At 47.6% G+C, this 22,652-nt stretch overlaps 1 protein-coding gene across 2 annotated transcripts in view; it reads left to right on the top strand.

The window, feature by feature from the left end:
• The window catches only part of SORCS3 (sortilin related VPS10 domain containing receptor 3), a 420,882-nt gene that overhangs the window by 124,979 nt on the left and 273,251 nt on the right, over positions 1-22,652 (top strand). For both annotated transcript variants that reach the window (XM_069979813.1, XM_069979814.1), the window contains exon 2: positions 4,417-4,484. In XM_069979813.1, the coding sequence (XP_069835914.1) occupies positions 4,417-4,484 (68 nt within the window). The remainder of the gene's footprint in view (positions 1-4,416; positions 4,485-22,652) is intronic.

Genomic DNA, 22,652 nt, shown 5'->3' with positions numbered 1-22,652 from the left:
TGTCAGCTGCCTCATGTTTTTTTACGGAGACTCTTCTCATGGGAAATAAGGTTAAGCTGAGAGGCAGCCTCCGTTTAGAGGATAAATGCCCCCAGCATCTGTCACTGATTCATTACGCTCGATCAGGGACCCAATGGGAAAGGAATTGGCAACTTTCTTTGGACATTTACAGATTTCACATCTGTGAGATCTTGTCAATAACTCAGCTTTACGGCCTGGGAGCTGCACGTAGCCAGGAAGCGTGTCTCCTTCATTGCTTGTCTGCCTGGAGTTTATAGCGCAGATAGAGATACTGCGAGCATCATAGGGACCCATGTAATCTACAGGCGGGGTGCAGGGGAATGGCTGTAGCCAAGATGGAGGAGAAGGTTTAACTATTGTGACGGCTGCAGATTGCAATCCAGAATGTGCATTATAGACAGCAAGCTAGAACTGGGGAATAGAGTGCACACTGCAGGCTAGAACCGGGGAGTAGAGTGCACACTGCAAGCTAGAACCGGGGAGTAGAGTGATCACTGCAAGCTAGAACCAGGGAGTAGAGTGTACACTGCAAGCTAGAACCATGGAGTAGAGTGAATACTGCAAGCTAGAACCAGGGAGTAGAGTGCACACTGCAAGCTAGAACCGGGGAGTAGAGTGATCACTGCAAGCTAGAACCGGGGAGCATAGTGCACACTGCAAGCTAGAACCGAGGATGTAGTGATTACTGCAAGCTAGAACCGGGGAGTAGAGTGCACACTGCAAGCTAGAACCGGGAAGTAGAGTGATCACTGCAAGCTAGAACCGGGGAGTAGAGTGCACACTGCAAGCTAGAACCGGGGAGTAGAGTGATCACTGCAAGCTAGAACCGGGGAGCATAGTGCACACTGCAAGCTAGAACCGAGGATGTAGTGATTACTGCAAGCTAGAACCGGGGAGTAGAGTGCACACTGCTAGTGATGAGCGAATAGTGAAATATTAGATATTTGTACGAATATCACCCGAATATTCGATCCCATTACAGTCAATGGAAACAAGTATTCGATTATTGAAAAACATCTATTCGAACACTTGAAGGTAAAAACAAGAAGCTGGGGGATTTGAACGCTTATCGAATATTCGGCGAACTATTCGATAATATTTGATAGATCGAATACCTTACTATTCGATCGAATATCTATTTGACTGAACAGTATTCGCTCATCACTACACACTGCAAGTTAGAACTGGGGAGTAGAGTGCACACTGCAAGTTAGAACTGGGGTGTATAGTGAACACTGCAAGCTAGAACCTGAAGTGTAGATTGATTACTGCAAGCTACAATCAGGGAGTAGAGTGAATACTGAAAGCTAGAACCGTGGAGTTGAGTGCACACTGCAAGCCAGAACCGGGAGTGTAGAATGATTACTGCAAGCGAGAACCATGGAGTAGAGTGAATACTGTAAACTAGAACTGGGGAGTAGAGTGATTACTGCAAGTTAGAACTAGGGTGTATAGTGAACACTGCAAGCTAGAACTGGGGCGTAGAGTGTTTACTGCAAGCTAGAACCAGGATGTAGTGTGATTACTGCAAGCTAAAACCGAAATGTAGAGTGACTACTGCAAGCTAGAACCTGGGTGTAGAGTGAGTACTGCAAGCTACAACCAGGGAGTACAGTGAATAATGCAAGCTAGAACCTGAAGTGTAGAGTGAGTACTGCAAGCCTGAACCAGGGAGTAGAGTGAATAATGCAAGCTAGAACCTGGGTGTAGAGTGAGTACTGCAAGCTAGAACCGGGGAGCAGAGTGATTACTGCAAGCTAGAACCTGAAGTGTAGAGTGATTACTGCAAGCTAGAACCGGGGAGTAGAGTGATTACTGCAATCTAGAACCGGGGAGTAGAGTGATTACTGCAATCTAGAACCGGGGAGTAGAGTGATTACTGCAAGCTAAACTGGGGGATAGAGTCAACACTGCAAGCTAGTACCTGAAGTGTAAAGTGAATACTGTAAGCTAGGACTGGGGGCTAGAGTGAATATTGCAAGCTAGAACCTGAAGTGTAGATTGCATGTGTCTAGATAGAACCTGTAGTATTGACTATATATTGCAAACTAGAACCTGGATTATAGACTGCATATTGAAGCCTAGAGCCTTGGGTATTAGCTGCATACTGCAGGCCAGAACCAGGGGTGTAGGCTATGTATTGCAAGTTAGAACCTCAAGTATAGGCTGCATATTGCAAACTAGCACTTAAATACACAAAGCTAGAACCTGTATTTTAGACAGCATATTGCCAGAATCTTGGATGTAGGCTGCAAACTACAAGCTAGAATATGGAGTGTATGCTACATATTACAAGCTAGAACCTGTAGTATAGGCTGTATACTGCAAGCTAGACTCTGAGGTGTAGAGTGCATACTGCATGCTAGAGATCAGGGTATAGGCTGCATGCTGTAAGCTAGAACCTGGTGTGTAGCCTGCATGCTGTAAGCTAGAACCTTACATTTGCCAAATAGCTACGGAATGATATGGCCTGCTTCACAAAGCCCAGATCTGGGACTTCCTGTCAGGTGAAGGGGTGTGGTATTATCCAGCACCAGGAGAGCGCTCCATTTTGCTGGTTTTCTTCTCATTGGCCTCCTCTCTTCAGTGAACAAGGTGATCAATGAGTTTACATTAATTCTGCTAATGTGGTTGTTGAGTTTGTCATCCTGATATCTGCCAGACTTTTGCATGGTCACAGATAAGTCGCAGGAAGGTGCCACATTCATAGAATCAGCAGTGGTTCAAAACACTGTTGCTGAGTTGAGAATGAAGCCTTGATTTAACTTTTATGGTCTGCACAGCGGCAGCGCAGAAAGAAAGGGGTTACACTAAGCACTGAGCTGCTGCACAGATGAAAAGGAAGCATTGATTTACCTTTCATTGACAGTGCAGATACTCTAGAGAATGTGTATGCACACAGCCTGGGGTCCATCCCTGTTTCTCCTGCACATACATAATACAGGACTCAGGATCAGTACAGGATCAGTAATGTAATGTATGTACACAGTGACCCCACCAGCAGAATAGTGAGTGCAGCTCTGGAGTATAATACAGGATATATGGACATGGATAGAAGGGAGCTGCTGCACATCACACCTATGGCTGACACTAATGCCTCTCGGCTACATTTAAAAACCAACGCCAGGATGTTGGTATATAATTTGATGAAACCATATTGCCTCATGTACCACGTGCCGGTCTCTTGGCCCACATGAGTCCCTACACTAGATCAGCACTGTGTAGGTCAGCGACCACCAACCCCACAAAGCGAGCGCAAGCAGGGAAGGGAGGCCACAGAATGGCCCTGCAATCCCAATGTCACAGGACAAATCCCCAAGGGCCCGCCCAAACCCTGCAGGCACCGCCGGCGGAGAAAGCGGCCACCGAGCAACACAAGTGTGAATAAGGTGCTGCTACTCACCACTGCACCGGAGGTAGAATGGGAGAAATAGGAGGTACTTACCATGTGTGCACAGGTGCTTACTGCTATTTGGGGTCACATGAGGCGTGGTAGCCACTCAGAAAAGGGAGAAAAGTAAAATACGGACATGGAGAGAAAGGAGCTGCTGCACCTCACACCTATGACTGACACTAATGCCTCTCAGCTATATTTAAAAACCAACGCCAGGATTTGCACCTGTGCACACATGGTAAGTACCTCCTATTTCTCCCATTCTACCTCCGGTGCAGTGGTGAGCAGTAAGACCTGTGACAGTGGGGTTGCAGGGCCATTCTATGGCCCCCCTTCCCTGCTTGCACTCGCTTTGCGGGGTTGGCGGTCGGTGACCGACACAGTGTTGAGTTAGTGTAGGGACTCATGTGAACCAGGAGACCGGCACGTGGTACATGGCGCAATATGGTTTGATCAAATTGGATTTTAAATGTAGCCAAGAGGCATTAGTGTCAGCCATAGGTGTGAGGTACAACAGCTCCTTTATCCCCTTGTCCGTATAATACAGGATGTAACTCAGGATCTGGATATACATTGTAATATACTGTAGGTCCTGGCCGTCAGTATTCAGCACCACGGTTATAGGAACCATTTAGCTCTGTGCTATAACCTGCTTTATGTAGAGTCGACATCACATTTGTAAAGCAGGAAAACTTCCTCCGGTATCTTCACCAATCACTTCCCCCGCCCGCCGGGTAGAGCCGCATTTGCATTCAGACGTTTAGAAATGTAAAGAGAATTAGCAGCGTTTAATTGATTCCTCCAGACGTCTCCCTCGTCACATACAGAACGTCTGGAGGATTAGAGGCTTCCATGCCTTCGGTGCCAGGAATATCTGATAAGAAGGATTTTTTTTGTGGTATCTGATCTTCAGTTCTTGGCATTAATGTTCATTAACTATGATCTTCTCTCATGTCTGTTTTTGAAGAATCTGAAGGTAATTTGTTCTCTTTCTTCTATAGGTTATTCTGATCCTGACAAAGCTGTATGATTTCAACCTGGGGAGCGTGACGGAGAGCTCCCTCTGGAGGTAAGGAACGAAACTTCCATTGCAAATTGTTAGAAGCTCCAATGTTCTAGATCAGTGAATGGGATTCTGCCGGGTTCCTTATAGCTCTCTGGTTGCAGAACATTGCATCCAGGGATATAACAAGAGGCATGGGAGATGCTATGGGCTCCTACCTCTGCTGATGACTGCCTGAGTGGGCCTGACACATCATGATCCGGGTCCCCACTCCGGAAACCACCAGAAACCAGAGCAGAAAGGACAGCGGACCCCAGCACTGGAGCTGGGGAGGTAGGGGCATGTTATGTTCAGCTACTGTACCTCATCCGAGGCCATTTTGGAAAAAAAAAGAAAAAAAAAAGTCGGAGCCCAGATTTCTCCTTTAAATCCTATTCTGAACAACATCTACTGTATTATTCTGGCATTAGAGAATACTATTGAAATAATTTTGCAGCAGTTTGCTCTACAGCACTTCTTCTGATGCATAAGATCAGACCGCCACGTATCAGTAAGCCTGTGCCCCCATGATCCTGTCCCTGGTTTATCACTTTACTTTGATCACTTTTGTTAAATTTTAACCCACTACATACTGGGAACACCCAACAAGACTGACTGTTTTTGGCAATACCCCTGAGTCTGCAGAGGGCAGCACATGTGAGTGGGGGGGGTCTTTTGGATCAGTAAGCATTACCTTCCCCGTCCTTGGCCAGGTGATCACTGTGTGATGTCAATGGTGGGCAGGGTTCTAGATTAGGTTTTACAGCTTGCCTGGCGTCAGAAGAGACAGAGATCATGTGACCTCTGTATCATAAGGGAGGGGGAGGACAGAGGAGTGGAGACAGAGTGGATCAGGCAATCAGTAGGGGCTGCAGGAAAACGGCCCAATTCATGTAATAAAAACCTATTACAAACAAGTTCAGATTATGGGTGGGGACTGAACAGGATTACATCTTACTTAACCAGAATTCCCCTTAAAGGCACTTTTTCATTGGCTGATGAGTTGACAGTGGGTGATGTGCAGCCAACAATACATTAATTGGGTTACATAAGAGATAGTCAGCTGACATGACTGGTCTATGTTAAGGGGCCATTATTAGATGATTATTCTTGTGGCCCAGCTGAGCGATTGGCTGAGCCTTGTAAAGACTCGGCCAATGAGTGCCGCTCTTTCTGGACGTTGATTGTTTATGGCACTTGGCTAAAGCACGTAGACTGGTCCTAAGGCTTTATTCACACCTCCTTATTATAACAGAAACAATGATGACCATGCCGGACCAGTCATGCCTGATGGACCTACTTGGCTTGTTATGGGTTTAATCAGGTTCCCATTGAGGTTCCTGCTAATCTACTTTTCCTGTCAATTCTGAACTTCTAATAGCAGTCCAATACATGAGCAGCCACTGCTGTCCGATTCTCCCTCCATCCATGATGCACACCCACTGATCTCTGTAAGTAATGGGCGACTGGGTGACCCAGCATGACAGATTGCATGATCTCTCCACTCCAAGGACCTTGCGGTAATTGTTGCGTTAACACTTCCATTCCATACTGGTCTATAGGTGTCAGGTATTGCAGCGAGGTAGTGAGGCAGGAAGGGGTTAATTTTAAGTAAAATGTTATTTCACCCTCTAGCTACTTTATTAGTTAAGGTGGAATTATCCTTCATGTCTTAAGGTGGACTGACATAAATTATACCCTGTACCGGGACTTCTCAGTAATAGTGCGGCATCCTTCACCAGGTCGCGCACTTCCTTCTCTTTCATTGCTTTGTAGTTGCCCTTAACCATGAACCTGCTATTCTGAATGACCAGCGTATCTATCAGTCTTTGACCCCTGGTTAAAGTCGCACAGTCGGTTCATTCACTTTAGCTCAGTACATGATTTATTAATGCTTCTCTTCACCGTAGGTTTTTTTTTTTTAACATTTTCTTCTTAATGTGCCGAATGGGATGGAATTGAAGCCAAGTCGGCGCGGCCCCTGGGCATTTCCGGCGTCCGCCTTAATTAATCGTTCGGAGTCTCGAACCCCCCGGATCCTTTTATTCCAGATGTTTCCTCTTCCCTATTCTTTCCTGTGATGAAGGAAATCTCACCGGTATACCTGAGGACTGGAGGAATGCTCAGGTTTTTTTTGGTAAAAGTTGCCAAAGTTTCTGTAGTGAAATAAATAATTTCATACTGCAGATAGTTTTAGGGTACCCTAATATTGAGGATACTTGGCTAAAAAATAGGGTCATCATTTCTCATTTAGAATAGTTAAAGAGTATCTGTGTCTGTGGAGGACCTGTCCTGTCCGTCATTACATAGACAACCCGTGGATTTGAATGGACACAGTGTAATACTGAGCTTCCCCCCTGTGGTGGCGCTGTAGAGAAACCGAACACTCACTATCTGGTTTCCTCACCGATTATAGCTGATCCCTGAGGACACTGTGTGATCAGTTTATTGTGATGGGATCATTGTGATAAGTAGGAAATGTCTATGGCAGCGGTAGAATACTAATATTAAGCATGCAAAGGTTTTGGTGAAGCCATAGTCACACACAGTGATGTCACAGTACATGATAATACACACAGTGATGTCACAGTACAGGAATAATACACAGTGATGTCACAGTACAGGGATAATACACAGTGATGTCACAGTACAGGGATAATACACACAGTGATGTCACAGTACAGGGATAATACACAGTGATGTCACAGTACAGGGATAATACACAGTGATGTCACAGTACAGGGATAATACACACAGTGATGTCGCAGTACAGGGATAATACACAGTGATGTCACAGTACAGGGATAATACACACAGTGATGTCACAGTACAGGGATAATACACACAGTGATGTCACAGTACAGGGATAATACACACAGTGATGCCACAGTACAGGGATAATACACACAGTGATGTCACAGTACAGGGATAATACACACAGTGATGTCACAGTACAGGGATAATACACAGTGATGTCACAGTACAGGTATAATACACACAGTGATGTCACAGTACAGGTATAATACACACAGTGATGTCACAGTACAGGGATAATACACAGTGATGTCACAGTACAGGGATAATACACACAGTAATGTCACAGTACAGGGATAATACACACAGTGATGTCACAGTACAGGGACACTACACACAGTGATGTCAAAGTACTTGTATAATACACACAGTGATGTCACAGTACAGGGATAATACACACAGTGATGTCACAGTACAGGGATAATACACAGTGATGTCACAGTACAGGGATACTACACACAGTGATGTCACAGTACAGGGATACTACACACAGTGATGTCACAGTACATGTATAATACACACAGTGATGTCACAGTACTGGGATAATATACACAGTGATGTCACAGTACAGGGATAATACACACAGTGATGTCACAGTACTGGGATAATACACAGTGATGTCACAGTACAGGGATAATACACACAGTGATGTCACAGTACAGGGATAATACACACAGTGATGTCACAGTACAGGGATAATACACAGTGATGTCACAGAACAGGGATACTACACACAGTGATGTCACAGTACAGGGATAATACACACAGTGATGTCACAGTACAGGGATAATACACAGTGATGTCACAGAACAGGGATACTACACACAGTGATGTCACAGTACAGGGATAATACACACAGTGATGTCACAGTACAGGGATAATATACACAGTGATGTCACAGTACAGGGATAATACACAGTGATGTCACAGTACAGGGATAATACACACAGTGATGTCACAGTACAGTGATAATACACAGTGATGTCACAGTACAGGGATAATACACACAGTGATGTCACAGTACAGGAATAATACACACAGTGATGTCACAGTACAGGGGGGATAACACACACAGTGATGTCACAGTACAGGGATAATACACAGTGATGTCAAAGTACAGGGATAATACACACAGTGATGTCATAGTACAGGAGTAATACACAGTGATGTCACACTACAGGGAAAATACACACAGTGATGTCACAGTACAGGGATAATACACAGTGATGTCACAGTACAGGGAAAATACACAGTGATGTCACAGTACAGGGATAATATACAGTGATGTCACAGTACAGGGATAATACAAACAGTGATGTCACAGTACAGGGATAATATACGGTGATGTCACAGAACAGGTATAATACACACAGTGATGTCACAGTACAGGGATAATACACACAGTGATGTCACAGTACAGGGATAATACACAGGGATAATACACACAGTGATGTCACAGAACAGGGATAATACACACAGTAATGTCACAGTACAGGGATAATACACAGTGATGTCACACTACCGGGATAATACACAGTGATGTCACAGTACAGGGATAATACACACAGTGATGTCATAGTATAGGGATAATACATACAGTGATGTCACAGTACAGGGATAATATACGGTGATGTCACAGTACAGGCATAATACACACAGTGATGTCACAGTACATGGATAATGCACATAGTGATGTCAAAGTACAGGGATAATACACACAGTGATGTCACAGTACAGGGGGGTTAATACACAGTGATGTCACAGTACAGGGATAATACATAGTGATGTCACAGTACAGGGATAATACACAGTGATGTCACAGTACAGGGATAATACACACAGTGATGTCATAGTATAGGGATAATACATACAGTGATGTCACAGTACAGGGATAATATACAGTGATGTCACAGTACAGGCATAATACACACAGTGATGTCACAGTACATGGATAATGCACATAGTGATGTCAAAGTACAGGGATAATACACACAGTGATGTCACAGTACAGGGGGGTTAATACACAGTGATGTCACAGTACAGGGATAATACATAGTGATGTCACAGTACAGGGATAATACACAGTGATGTCACAGTACAGAGATAATACACAGTGATGTCACAGTACAGGGATAATACACACAGTGATGTCACAGTACAGGGATAATACACAGTGATGTCACAGTACATGGATAATACACAGTGATGTCACAGTACAGGGATAATACACACAGTGATGTCACAGTACAGGGATAATACACACAGTGATGTCACAGTACAGGGATAATACACACAGTGATGTCACAGTACATGGATAATACACACAGTGATGTCACAGTACAGGGGGGATAATACACACAGTGATGTCACAGTACAGGGATAATACACACAGTGATGTCACAGTACAGGGATAATACACACAGCGATGTCACAGTACAGGGATAATACACAGTGATGTCACAGTACATGGATAATACACAGTGATGTCACAGTACAGGGATAATACACACAGTGATGTCACAGTACAGGGATAATACACACAGTGATGTCACAGTACAGGGATAATACACACAGTGATGTCACAGTACATGGATAATACACACAGTGATGTCACAGTACAGGGGGGATAATACACACAGTGATGTCACAGTACAGGGATAATACACACAGTGATGTCACAGTACAGGGATAATACACACAGTGATGTCACAGTACAGGGATAATACACACAGTGATGTCACAGTACAGGGATAATACACACAGCGATGTCACAGTACAGGGATAATACACAGTGATGTCACAGTACAGGGATAATACACACAGTGATGTCACAGTACAGGGGGGATAATACACACAGTGATGTCACAGTACAGGGATAATACACACAGTGATGTCACAGTACAGGGATAATACACACAGTGATGTCACGGTACAGGGATAATACACACAGTGATGTCACAGTACAGGGATAATACACAGTGATGTCACAGTACAGGGATAATGCACAGCACAACATTGTGGCTCACAAAAAGTCTCCCCATACATAGTAACAGCATATGAAAACCCATAATGAGGTCACTTGTAGGAAAAGTGATGTCACAGGCCAAGCATAATACAGCCTAATGATGTCACAGCATAAGGACAAAGCATACAGTAATGCAGCAGCATGGATGACCATGGCGCCTCATAGTGACACTTCTAGGGCTACGCTTCATATTCCATGGCCCCCTCTGTAGTCACTAACTGCACCTTATACCTGAGCGGTAATGGGCCCCATGGATTGCAGCTGACACCCAAGAAAACAGTGTATGCAGCTTTAGCTGTGACTGGAGCACAAGGCTTGAAGAAACTTCAGATGGTTAAACAAAGTATCCCCCCCCCTCCACTGTCAGCTGCTGGTAGGGGACCCATTGGGCCCTATCAGGAGCCCAGGCCCAGCCAGGACTGTAACATCTGGAACCATCTGTACATAACTCTACAATTAAGATGTTGCAGACTCCAAGTCTGAAGGTTAATCTGTTTTTTGGGCCAAATCCTGGAGCGGCTTATACATCTTCCCTCATCGGAGACTAATTCATTACTTTCTACAGTCACTTAGACAAAAAGTGCCCCCTCTGCCGCCACAGTCTGAGGAGCCGCATTACCATGTGCAGCCACTGATAGCATTCCTCTAGGTTTTACAAACAACATTCATTAGACTAATGATCAGCCTGAGTCCTGGCGCTCACTAATAAGTCACAGAACGGCGGTAGCGGCCGGCATCCATGTTACATCGACCTGAAAAGTCTGGTTTTAGAAGTCAACAAAGTGCATTTTCTACAGTTTTATCCCTTGAAGAAGATCAATTTATTCTTTGCCTATTGGGAAGTTACTTAGTCCGGCTCAACCTGAGACATTCCGGCTGAATTTTTTTTTGTCTACAAGAAGGAAAAAGCAGCAGCATTATCCTGATGTATATACAGATACAGTATGGATATATCCAAATGTACATATCAATCATGGAGGTTATGTCTGCATGGAATAGGAAGCACAAAATAGAAGAATATGGAAAGTTTACATAAAGAAGAGACAAGAACATGGAGCCTTTAGGGTGCAACTGGTTTAGGCTTGACTTAAAGGGGTAGGGTCATGAAGCAAAGAAGGTATAATCAGATGTATACCACATACAGGAGAATTTATGTTTTGGTGTTGGTGTTTTCTTTCCTGTCTGACACAGTGCTCTCTGTTGCCTCCTCTGTCCATGTCAGGAACTGTCCAGAGAAGGAGCAAATCCCCAAAGAAAACCTCTCCTGCTCTCCAGACTGGAAATAATACCACTTCCTGCTGGGCATACAGCAGCTGATTAGTACTGGAAGGCTTGAGATTTTTTAATAGAAGTAAATTACAAATCTCTGGCACTTCATGGCAGCAGTTGATTTGAAAGAAAATTTTTTTTGGTGCACTACCCCTTTAAATGCTAGTGTAGTTAGCTGCTGTGCCCTACTGCAGCCACTAGGTGTCTCACTCCCCCTGTGCACAGCTGCAGTTATGTAGGAAGGTTTAGCCTGTGTTTACACTCTATACACCACCACACTCTCTCATCTTTACTTCCTGTTACAGAACTCTATATTAGTTAGGGGTTTACTGGCTAGTTCAGAGTGCGGAGAAAACAACACCAGCATCCAGCGCCCCAGGCCATGGCACAGACAGTTTCCCACAATCCCCCTTGCTTGTATTTGAAGTGAAAAACAACTGCCAGTACTAATGGGAAAGATCATGTGACTGGGATTGAACTGAGCATGTGTGACCAACATAGTGGATTCCTGGCGGCCTTAACCAAGGGCAACAGGTTATCAAACAAATCATCAGTAGGATGAGAATATAGATACAGCAGCATGGTGAGAATATAGATGTGGAGCCCACGTGTGGACAACCGGTAACTTGCCAGATGGTGCTGAGTGTCGCCACTACGGTGGTGGTTGGTTGAGATATAATGCAGCCAGGTGGTAGATTGTCGTGACGCCAGTGCCAGTGGGGCACACAGGTACGGGGGCACACCTGCTATTATTTTAGAGTGGCTGGCTATATCCTTTACCCTGTGGATGGTGACCTGCCGGGCTGTGAGAATACTTTACTGTGACAAAACAGAATCTGCGCCATGAGTTTTTGGAGCAGAAAAGTTGAGCTGACTTCATTGCGTGCTCAGAGTTTGTGCTGAGAGCCCCAACTCAGAGTAGGAGTGTGCTCTGCCGGAAGAAGTAGAATACTGAAGAATACTTAAAAATAGAAGCATACTTGTGCCCGTGTTTCGACCTTTGTTGTCGTTGTACCACCTGTTGCCCTACAGTGTTGGATGACCCGTCCTATTAGGGTGACACATGCCCCAGACCTGAGTTGAGCAAGGTGGCCAAATTACCTGGTTACACCTGCACTGCGAGATAGAAAATATAAAGCGATAAGGCGGCACTCCAGGAATAGTGAATAATAAAGTGGATTTATTCACCCATAATGTGCGGACAGTACCGCACATTATGGGTGAATAAATCCTCATTATTATTAACTATTCCTGGAGTGCCGCCTTATTGCTTTATATTATGGATCTTTGTGGAGCCTGGGTCTGACTCCGGAAGGCTGTGCACCCACTAGAGCTTATTGCCGCACAGTGCCGTCTACACTTACCTTATTTTTGCACTGCGAGATAGAATACATAGGCTTGTAGCAACTTTGCTCTATCCAGATCAGTTCCTCCTGTTTCAGGATACTGTCCTGCACTTTTCGAGATGTTCATGGTGTGGGTTGGGGTGATCTCTGACTTGTCCTCTCTCAAGTAGTTTAGCACTGCATAGTTGGACCAAAGATAGCGTCTAAAAGAAAAGTCTTTCCATTTCCCATGTGCGTCTGTCCTTTACCACACTCCTGACTAGACTACACCGGACACTGACTGGAGGGGGGACCTGGCAAAGCCGCTAACATGCTAACTTGTAGCACAGGCTTTTGCTAGGGGTGTATGCACTAATTACACCCGTTGTTTGACACCATGTAGACAGGGCAAGGGGACAGGACTATAGACACAGCAGCAGGACTGGAGCAAGCAAGTAGATTGGGACTGGTACACAGCAGCACAGGAACATGGGTACAGGGCTAGAACAAGTGCACAGCAACAGGATGGGAATGTAGACAAAGCAGCAGGACGGGAACATGAGTTCATGACTGAAACATGTGCACTGCAACAGAAAAGGAATGTAGACACAGCAGCAGGGTTGGGACAAAGGAACAGAACATGGGCACAGCAAGTGGATTAGAAGAGAGGTACAGCAGCAAGATGAGAGAGAGAGGAGCACAAATAGAATGTGGACACAACAGCAGGACTGGATCATGGGCAGTGAAGATAGATGAGAGTAGCAAATATGGAACATGGACATAGCAGCATGATGGGACTGTGGATACAGCAGCATGATGGCCCAGGACTGTGGATACAGCAGTGTGATGGGACTGTGGATACAGCAGCATGATGGCCCAGGACTGTGGATACAGCAGTGTGATGGGACTGTGAATACAGCAGTATGATGGGACTGTGGATACAGCAGCATGATGGCCAAGGACTGTGGATACAACAGTGTGATGGGACTGTGAATACAGCAGCATGATGGCCCAGGACTGTGGATACAGCAGTATGATGGGACTGTGGATACTGCAGTGTGATGGGACTGTGGATACAGCAGTATGATGGGACTTTGGATACAGCAGTATGACGGGACTGTGGATACAGCAGCATGATGGCCCAGGACTGTGGATACAGCAGTGTGATGGGACTGTGGATACAGCAGCATGATGGGACTGTGGATACAGCAGCATGATGGGACTGTGGATACAGCAGCATGATGGGACTGTGGATACAGCAGCATGATGGGACTGTGGATACAGCAGTATGATGGGACTGTGGATACAGCAGTATGATGGGACTGTGGATACAGCAGTATGATGGGACTGTGGATACAGTAGCATGATGGCACTGTGGATACAGCAGCATGATAGGATTGTGGATACAGCAGTATGATGGGACTGTGGATACAGCAGCATGATGGGACTGTGGATACAGCAGCATGATGGGACTGTGGATACAGCAGCATGATGGGACTGTGGATACTGCAGCATGATGGGACTGTGGATACAACAGTATGATGCAGGGGCGTAACTAGAAATGGCTGGGCCCCATAGCAAACTTTTGATTGCCCCCCCCCCCCGACTGACCACTAAACGGTCAAGTGAAGTCATAACTACATAACCTCTAGCTCTGGTCAGGAGTGCTTGCAGTTAAAGGGACATTTGCAAAACCCAGGAGACCAGCAGGGCCACCCAGTGCTGCAAATGATGACGGCTCAGGGGGCCCAGTGTATTGCAGGAGCAGGCCATGGGGCCCCCTGATGCGGCGGGCCCCATAGCTGCCGCTATGGCTGCTATAGTGGTAGTTACGCCCCTGGTATGATGGGACTGGGGATACAACAGTATGATGGGACTGTGAATACAGCAGTATGATGGGACTGTGGATACAACAGTATGATGGGACTGTGGATACAGCAGCATGATGGGACTGTGGATACAGCAGTATGATGGGACTGTGGATACTGCAGTATGATGGGACTGGATACAGCAGTATGATGGGACTGTGGATACAGCAGCATGATGGGCAGGGGCGGGCTGGGCCGGGGGGCAGGAGGGCATGTGCCCCCCGGGCCGGTCTTCCCCACCAATGAGTGGGCCGCGACCCGCGGCCGACTCTCTGCAGTAGTTGAGACTGAAAGAATAGCGCGGCCGGCCGCCACGCTATTCCCTCAGTCTCTTCCGGGCCGCCTGATCCCCCCAGGAGCCGCAGACGTGCTGTACGCAGGCACGTCTGCAGGCACCTACATCAGGTCCCCAGCGGTGACGTCACTTCCCTGACGCGCCGCTGAGGACCTCATAGGAAAGGGAGAGGAGAGGAGCCGCAGCAGCAGGGAGAAGCTGCTGCACACTGAAGATCCGGCCCGAGGAGAGGTGAGTTGTTTTTCTTTTTTTTTAAACCCATTAACATGTGGCCACACCGGGGGGGGGGGGGCTATTCTATGAGGGGGGGTGCACAAGGGGGCTATTCTATGAGGGGGGATGCACAGGGGGGGTATTCTATGAAGGGGGATGCACAGGGGGGCTATTCTATGAGGGGGGATGCACAGGGGGGCTATTCTATATTGGGGGGATGCACAGGGGGGGTATTCTATGAAGGGGGATGCACAGGGGGGCTATTCTATGAAGGGGGGGTGCACAGGGGGCTATTCTATGAAGGGGGGTTGCACAGGGGGCTATTCTATGAGGGGGGATGCACAGGGGGCTATTCTATGAAGGGGGGATGCACAGGGGGGCTATTCTATGAGGGGGGGGGATGCACAGGGGGAGCTATTCTATGAGGGGGGATGCACAGGGGGCTATTCTATGAAGGGGGGTTGCACAGGGGGCTATTCTATGAGGGGGGATGCACAGGGGGATATTCTATGAGGGGGGATGCACAGGGGGCTATTCTATGAGGGGGGGATGCACAGGGGGAGCTATTCTATGAGGGGGGATGCACAGGGGGAGCTATTCTATGAGGGGGGATGCACAGGGGGGCTATTCTATGAGGGGGGGGTGCACAGGGGGGCTATTCTATAAGGGGGGGGTGCACAGGGGGGGCTATTCTATGAGGGGGGATGCACAGGGGGGCTATTCTATGAGGGGGGGATGCACAGGGGGAGCTATTCTATAAGGGGGGGGTGCACAGGGGGGCTATTCTATGAGGGGGGATGCACAGGGGGGCTATTCTATGAGGGGGGGATGCACAGGGGGAGCTATTCTATAAGGGGGGGGTGCACAGGGGAGCTATTCTATGAGGGGGGATGCACAGGGGGGCTATTCTATGAGGGGGGGATGCACAGGGGGAGCTATTCTATAAGGGGGGGTGCACAGGGGAGCTATTCTATGAGGGGGGGATGCACTGGGGGGCTATTCTATGAGGGGTGATGGACAAGGAGGCTATTCTATATGGGGGGGTGCACGGGGGGCTATTCTATGAGGGGGGATGCACAGGGGGATATTCTATTAGGGGGATGCACAGGGGGCTATTCTATGAGGGGGGGATGCACAGGAGGGCTATTCTATAAAGGAGAATGCACAGGGGGGGTATTCTATTAGGGGGGGATGCACAGGGGGCTATTCTATGAGGGGGGGATGCACAGGGGGAGCTATTCTATAAGGGGGGATGCACAGGGGGGCTATTCTATGAGGGGGGATGCACAGGGGGGCTATTCTATGAAGGGGGATGCACAGGGGTTTATTCTATGAGGGGGGATGCACAGGGGGCTATTCTATGAGGGGGGATGCACAGGGGGGCTATTCTATGAAGGGGGATGCACAGGGGGCTATTCTATGAAGGGGGATGCACAGGGGGCTATTCTATGAGGGGGGATACACAGGGGGGCTATTCTATGAGGGGGGGGGATGCACAGGGGGAGCTATTCTATAAGGGGGGATGCACAGGGGAGCTATTCTATGAGGGGGGGATGCAAAGGGGGGCTATTCTATGAAGGGGGATGCACAGGGGGCTATTCTATGAGGGGGGATGCACAGGGGGCTATTCTATGAGGGGGGGATGCACAGGGGGAGCTATTCTATGAGGGGGGATGCACAGGGGGGCTATTCTATGAGGGGGGATGCACAGGGGGGCTATTCTATGAGGGGGGGATGCACAGGGGGAGCTATTCTATAAGGGGGGGTGCACAGGGGAGCTATTCTATGAGGGGGGGATGCACTTGGGGGCTATTCTATGAGGGGTGATGGACAAGGAGGCTATTCTATATGGGGGGGTGCACGGGGGGCTATTCTATGAGGGGGGATGCACAGGGGGATATTCTATTAGGGGGATGCACAGGGGGCTATTCTATGAGGGGGGGATGCACAGGAGGGCTATTCTATAAAGGAGAATGCACAGGGGGGGTATTCTATTAGGGGGGGATGCACAGGGGGCTATTCTATGAGGGGGGGATGCACAGGGGGAGCTATTCTATAAGGGGGGGTGCACAGGGGGGCTATTCTATGAGGGGGGATGCACAGGGGGGCTATTCTATGAAGGGGGATGCACAGGGGTTTATTCTATGAGGGGGGATGCACAGGGGGCTATTCTATGAGGGGGGATGCACAGGGGGGCTATTCTATGAAGGGGGATGCACAGGGGGCTATTCTATGAAGGGGGATGCACAGGGGGCTATTCTATGAGGGGGGATGCACAGGGGGGCTATTCTATGAGGGGGGGGATGCACAGGGGGAGCTATTCTATAAGGGGGGATGCACAGGGGAGCTATTCTATGAGGGGGGGATGCACAGGGGGGCTATTCTATGAAGGGGGATGCACAGGGGCCTATTCTATGAGGGGGGATGCACAGGGGGCTATTCTATGAGGGGGGGATGCACAGGGGGAGCTATTCTATGAGGGGGGATGCACAGGGGGGGCTATTCTATAAGGGAGAATGCACAGGGGGAGCTATTCTATAAAGCAGAATGCACAGGGGGCTATTCTATAAAGGAGAATGCACAGGGGGAGCTATTCTATGAAGGGGGATGCACATGGGGGCTATTCTATATGGGGGGGTGCATGGGGGCTATTCTATGAGGGGGATGCACAGGGGGAGCTATTCTATGAGGGGGATGCACAGGGGGCTATTCTATGAGGGAGTGCACAGGGGGCTATTCTATATGGGAGGATGCACAGGGGGGCTATTCTATATTGGGGGGATGCACAGGGGGGCTATTCTATGAGGGGGGGATGCACAGGGGGAGCTATTCTATAAGGGGGATGCACAGGGGGAGCTATTCTATAAAGGAGAACGCACAGGGGGGCTATTCTATGAAGGGGGATGCACAGGGGGCTATGCTATGAGGGGGGATGCACAGGGGGCTATTCTACGAGGGGGGATGCACAAGGGGGCTATTCTATATGGGGGGATGCACGGGGGGCTATTCTATATGGGGAGATGCACAGGGGGGGGCTATTCTAAATGGGGGGATGCACAGGGGGGGGCTATCCTATATGGGGGATGCACAGGTGGGCTTTTCTTTATGGAGAGATGTGCAGCGGGGGGGGGGGGGGCTATTCTATATGGAGAGATGTGCAGTGGGGGGCTATTCTATATGGAGGGATGTATTGATGAGGATGTTGCTGGAGCAAGAAGCCTAAAATGTCTGTCTGACAGATCCCGTGGAGAGGAGTCCTGGCCAGAGAAGCCTTCATGATGGCCGGAGCCGGATGGAGAAGAAAAGGAAAAGTGGACGTCTCTTCATGCAGAGAAGACGCCTACTGTGAGTCACTGAATGTAACTGCACTATAATAACTTATAAGGTCTTATAACTTATCAGGGGTGTCAAACTATGTCCCTCCAGATGTTGCAAAACTACAATTCCCGTCATGGTTTATCTGTCCAGTCATGATGGGATTTGTAGTGTTGTAACAACTGGAGGGACGGAGTTTGACAACTGTGTTCTATTGTCAGTGTTCTTATACCGGAGATAGATAGGAGATAGATAGGCGATAGATAGATAGATAGATAGATAGATAGATAGATAGATATAGGAAAAGAAAATCACTGCGGCACTCCGGAACAGCTTGTGTTCAAATCGTAAGGTTTATTTCTCCCACAAAGTGCATAAGCGACGTTTCAGCTCAATCCTTATGAGCTTTTCTCAAGCTGTGCAATATACATGTGTAACAACAAGCTTTAAATAGGTACAAAGTGGTTACTCCCATAAATAACGTGATCAATCAAAAAGCAGTGAAAAAAAGTGAAAGATGTAGATCGCATCTACAAAAGTACAGATATGTAAAACATAATGTGAAATGAGACATGATATACATGTCATAAGGTATACATATTAGAAATGTGCTATAGTGTCCAAAAAATTGATAAAAGTCCTTCAGACATTCACAATTGAAGACAGGTGGGATGATCGCTCACCAGATCGCGTCAATGGGCCACATACGAGTCATACGGAGCACCTCGTGGAATCAGTTTGTAAACAAGATCACAGCGCATGCGCCAATTGGAGCCGACCAAAATAGATGACGTGGCACGGTCGGATAGGCGCAGAGGCATCGAGTATAACGTGACGTGTGGCGTGACAAAACCATGTGGTAATCAGCAGGGCAGGCTAGATAGATAGGAGACAGATAGATAGGAGATAGATAGATAGATAGATAGATAGATAGATAGATAGATAGATAGATAGATAGATAGATAGATAGGAGATAGATAGATAGATAGGAGATAGATAGATAGATAGATAGATAGGAGATAGATAGATAGGAGATAGATAGATAGGAGATAGATAGATAGGAGATAGATAGGAGATAGATAAGAGAGAGATAGATAGATAGATAGATAGATAGATAGATAGATAGATAGATAGATAGATAGATAGATAGATAGATAGATCCAGTAGGAAATAGCTATCTAGCAGTTCATTATGTATCTTTGATTACACATGAGATCACAACCAGCAGACACATTTTAATAATGAGAACCTTCTATGTGGATGATCCTGGTATTTGTACAGTGGATGTTAGTTAGTAATGGCGGTGGTGGTGAAGGGGTTGTGATATTTGTTTCTTTTATACTGGTATTATTGGTCTTGTTATACTGGATCTCAGTTATGGTGTGGTGGTATTAGTTAGTATGGGGTGGTAATGGTTGTGGTCACAGTGACAATATATGTTTCTTATATACTGGTGTATTGGATTTGGTCAGTAACGGTATATTTCTTCTATCCCCTATTAGTTCTGTTCTGGGGTCACATCCACATACTGATCCCCCACAGAACTCTGTATACTGATCTCTCACAAAGCCTCCAGTATACAATACACCAGGAATCCTCCAAGTACAACAGCTGCAAACACTACAACTCCCAGCATTTACTTACAGTCTGCAGCCCTCAGGATATGCTGGGAGTTGTAGTACATCCTCTGATAACAGCTGGTGCTGCAGAGATTCAGGGCTGATGGTTTTAACATGATAAGAGAACCAAAAGGGCATTACAGCACTGATAACAGGGTCACCGGGTACACAGCATGGTACCTTAAGGGTGCATTCACACAGACAGATTTAGCTGACAGATTTTTGAAGCCAAAGCCAGGAATGGAGTTGAAAAGAGGAGAAATCTCAGTTTTTCCTTTATTACCTGTTCTCTGCTTATAGTCTGTTCCTGGCTTTGGCTTCAAACATCGGTCAGATAAATCTCTCTGTTTAAAGGCACCCTAAGGTACTATGCTGTGCACCTGGAGCTAGGTTCCCTTTAACCTCTTAAGGACCCATGACGTACCGGCACGTCATGGATCACTGTCACTTAAGGACCCATGACGTGCCGGTACGTCATCCCTTTAAACGGGCGCCGCGGCCGGCCGGGTCCCGATCGGGGGAGATAGCCTGCTATAATACATAGCAGGCCATCTCTCCCTGTCGGCATGGAGGGTTGTTAACCCCCCCCATGCCGACGATCGCCGCTATTGGCTGATAAGCCCATAGCGGCGATCGGAACCTTTCCGGGCCATCGGTGGCCCGATGACCCGGAAAAAAATGGCGGTCGGTGCTGTCCGAGGACGGCACCGACCGCCATTACTGTAAAAAGTAATGGTGGTCACGGTACCACCGTCCCGATCGCCGTGAACGGCCGGCCAGCCGGCCGGCCGTTCACGGCGATCAAAGTCCCCACAAGTAATAAATACCTGCTCCGGACCCCTCAGCTAGGTAGCTGAGGGGTCCGGAGCAGGTATTTGTACATTACTCACCTGTCCCGGGGTCCTGATCGGCGTCTTCCGGGTTCCCGGCGTCCTCTTCATCTTCGGCTTCTTCCGTGAGTCCCGATCGTCTCTTTCCGGCTCCAGCGTCGTCTATTTTCGTATTTTTCCGGCTCCAGCGTCGTCTATTTTCGGATCTTGCGCTCTGCTGCCCCCTAGCGGCTGATAAGTGTAATACACGTATCAGCCACTACAGGGATGTTCAGAATGTAGTAAAAAAAAAAATTTTTTTCCCAATTTTTTTTTTTTCTATTTTCCGCACCCTATCGCCGCTGAGTGTTGATCAGCATCGCACGAAAGTGCGCTGCTAATCAGCAACTCCTCCTTTTTGGCGTAGGGTGTTTTTTTTTTATATCCTACTGCCACGGTCTGCTTATAAGTGCCGAACATAAGTGCGGCATTCATCAGCAACACCATTTTTGGCGTAGGTTTTTTTTGTATACTTACTGTAAAAAACACGTAAAAAAACACTACATTACACCACACTACATTGAATAAAGTTTGACACTACACCACTACATACCCCATATACCAATCCCCATATAAAGATGGCCCCCAGGGTGTTTTCGGTGTCGGACGCATACATTATTATTGCCTCCGACACCGAAACAGACAGTGAGGATGAATTGGGGGGATCCTTCTTTCCTCCATTCATCCTCATCCTCCTCATCATCCAGTGACGTGTCTGGGAGTAGCGTAGCGTACGCTGCCCCCCAGACACGTCTTTTCCGCCAGTACCGTCCCAATAAGAGATGACGGTATGGCGTGAAATTCTACAAACTCTGTGAGAGTACCTCAGGGTACACTTACAGATATAGGGTACGTGCACACTGCGGAATGGCGAAGGATAACCCTTCGTGCATTCCGCAGCTGGCACCCGCCGGCGGACTGATGCAGGGGCGCGTCTCCGCCTGTGTCATAGACTCTATCCTATGCATGGGCGGATTCCATTATCCGTCATTCCATCAACACGTTGGACGCAGAGCGGAATCCGCCCGTGCATAGAATGGAGTCTACGACACGGACGGAGACGTGCGCCTGCATCAGTCCGCCGGCGGGTGCCAACTGCGGAATGCACAAAGGGTTATCCTTCGCGATTCCGCAGTGTGCACGTACCCTTAGAGTGTATGAAGGAAGGGACACTCGAATGCAGCCCCCAGATGCCCCCTTCCCCCCCCCATCCTCGGAGTTAGTGGGGAGATCGTCCGGGAACTGATCTTCCCACTGCTGGATAAAGGTCACCACCACCCGTACGGGGATAACTTTTATACCAGCACCCCCTCTTCCGGTCCCTCGCTGCCCGAGCTACTGTAGCTTGCGGCACGATCCGAACATATCAGAAGTAGTAATAGAGCCCTAATATTTAGCAGCCATGGAGCGGACCCAGCGCTTCTGGATATGAAGGACCCCGTATCGCACCAGGGCAACATTTTCCAGGTGACGTCCCCCACACTGGAGAACAGGAGACCCCAGAAGAAGTGCAGAGTGTGGGGTAACAGGGGGATCAGGAAGGACACCATTTTCCAGTGTGACACCTGTCCTGATCCCCCCGG

The sequence above is a fragment of the Dendropsophus ebraccatus genome, chromosome 8, assembly GCF_027789765.1.
Source record: "Dendropsophus ebraccatus isolate aDenEbr1 chromosome 8, aDenEbr1.pat, whole genome shotgun sequence".
In the NCBI taxonomy this organism is placed as follows: domain Eukaryota; kingdom Metazoa; phylum Chordata; class Amphibia; order Anura; family Hylidae; genus Dendropsophus; species Dendropsophus ebraccatus.
The sequence above is the reverse complement of the archived record's forward strand: the minus strand, read 5'-3'. Positions and strand labels throughout refer to the sequence as shown.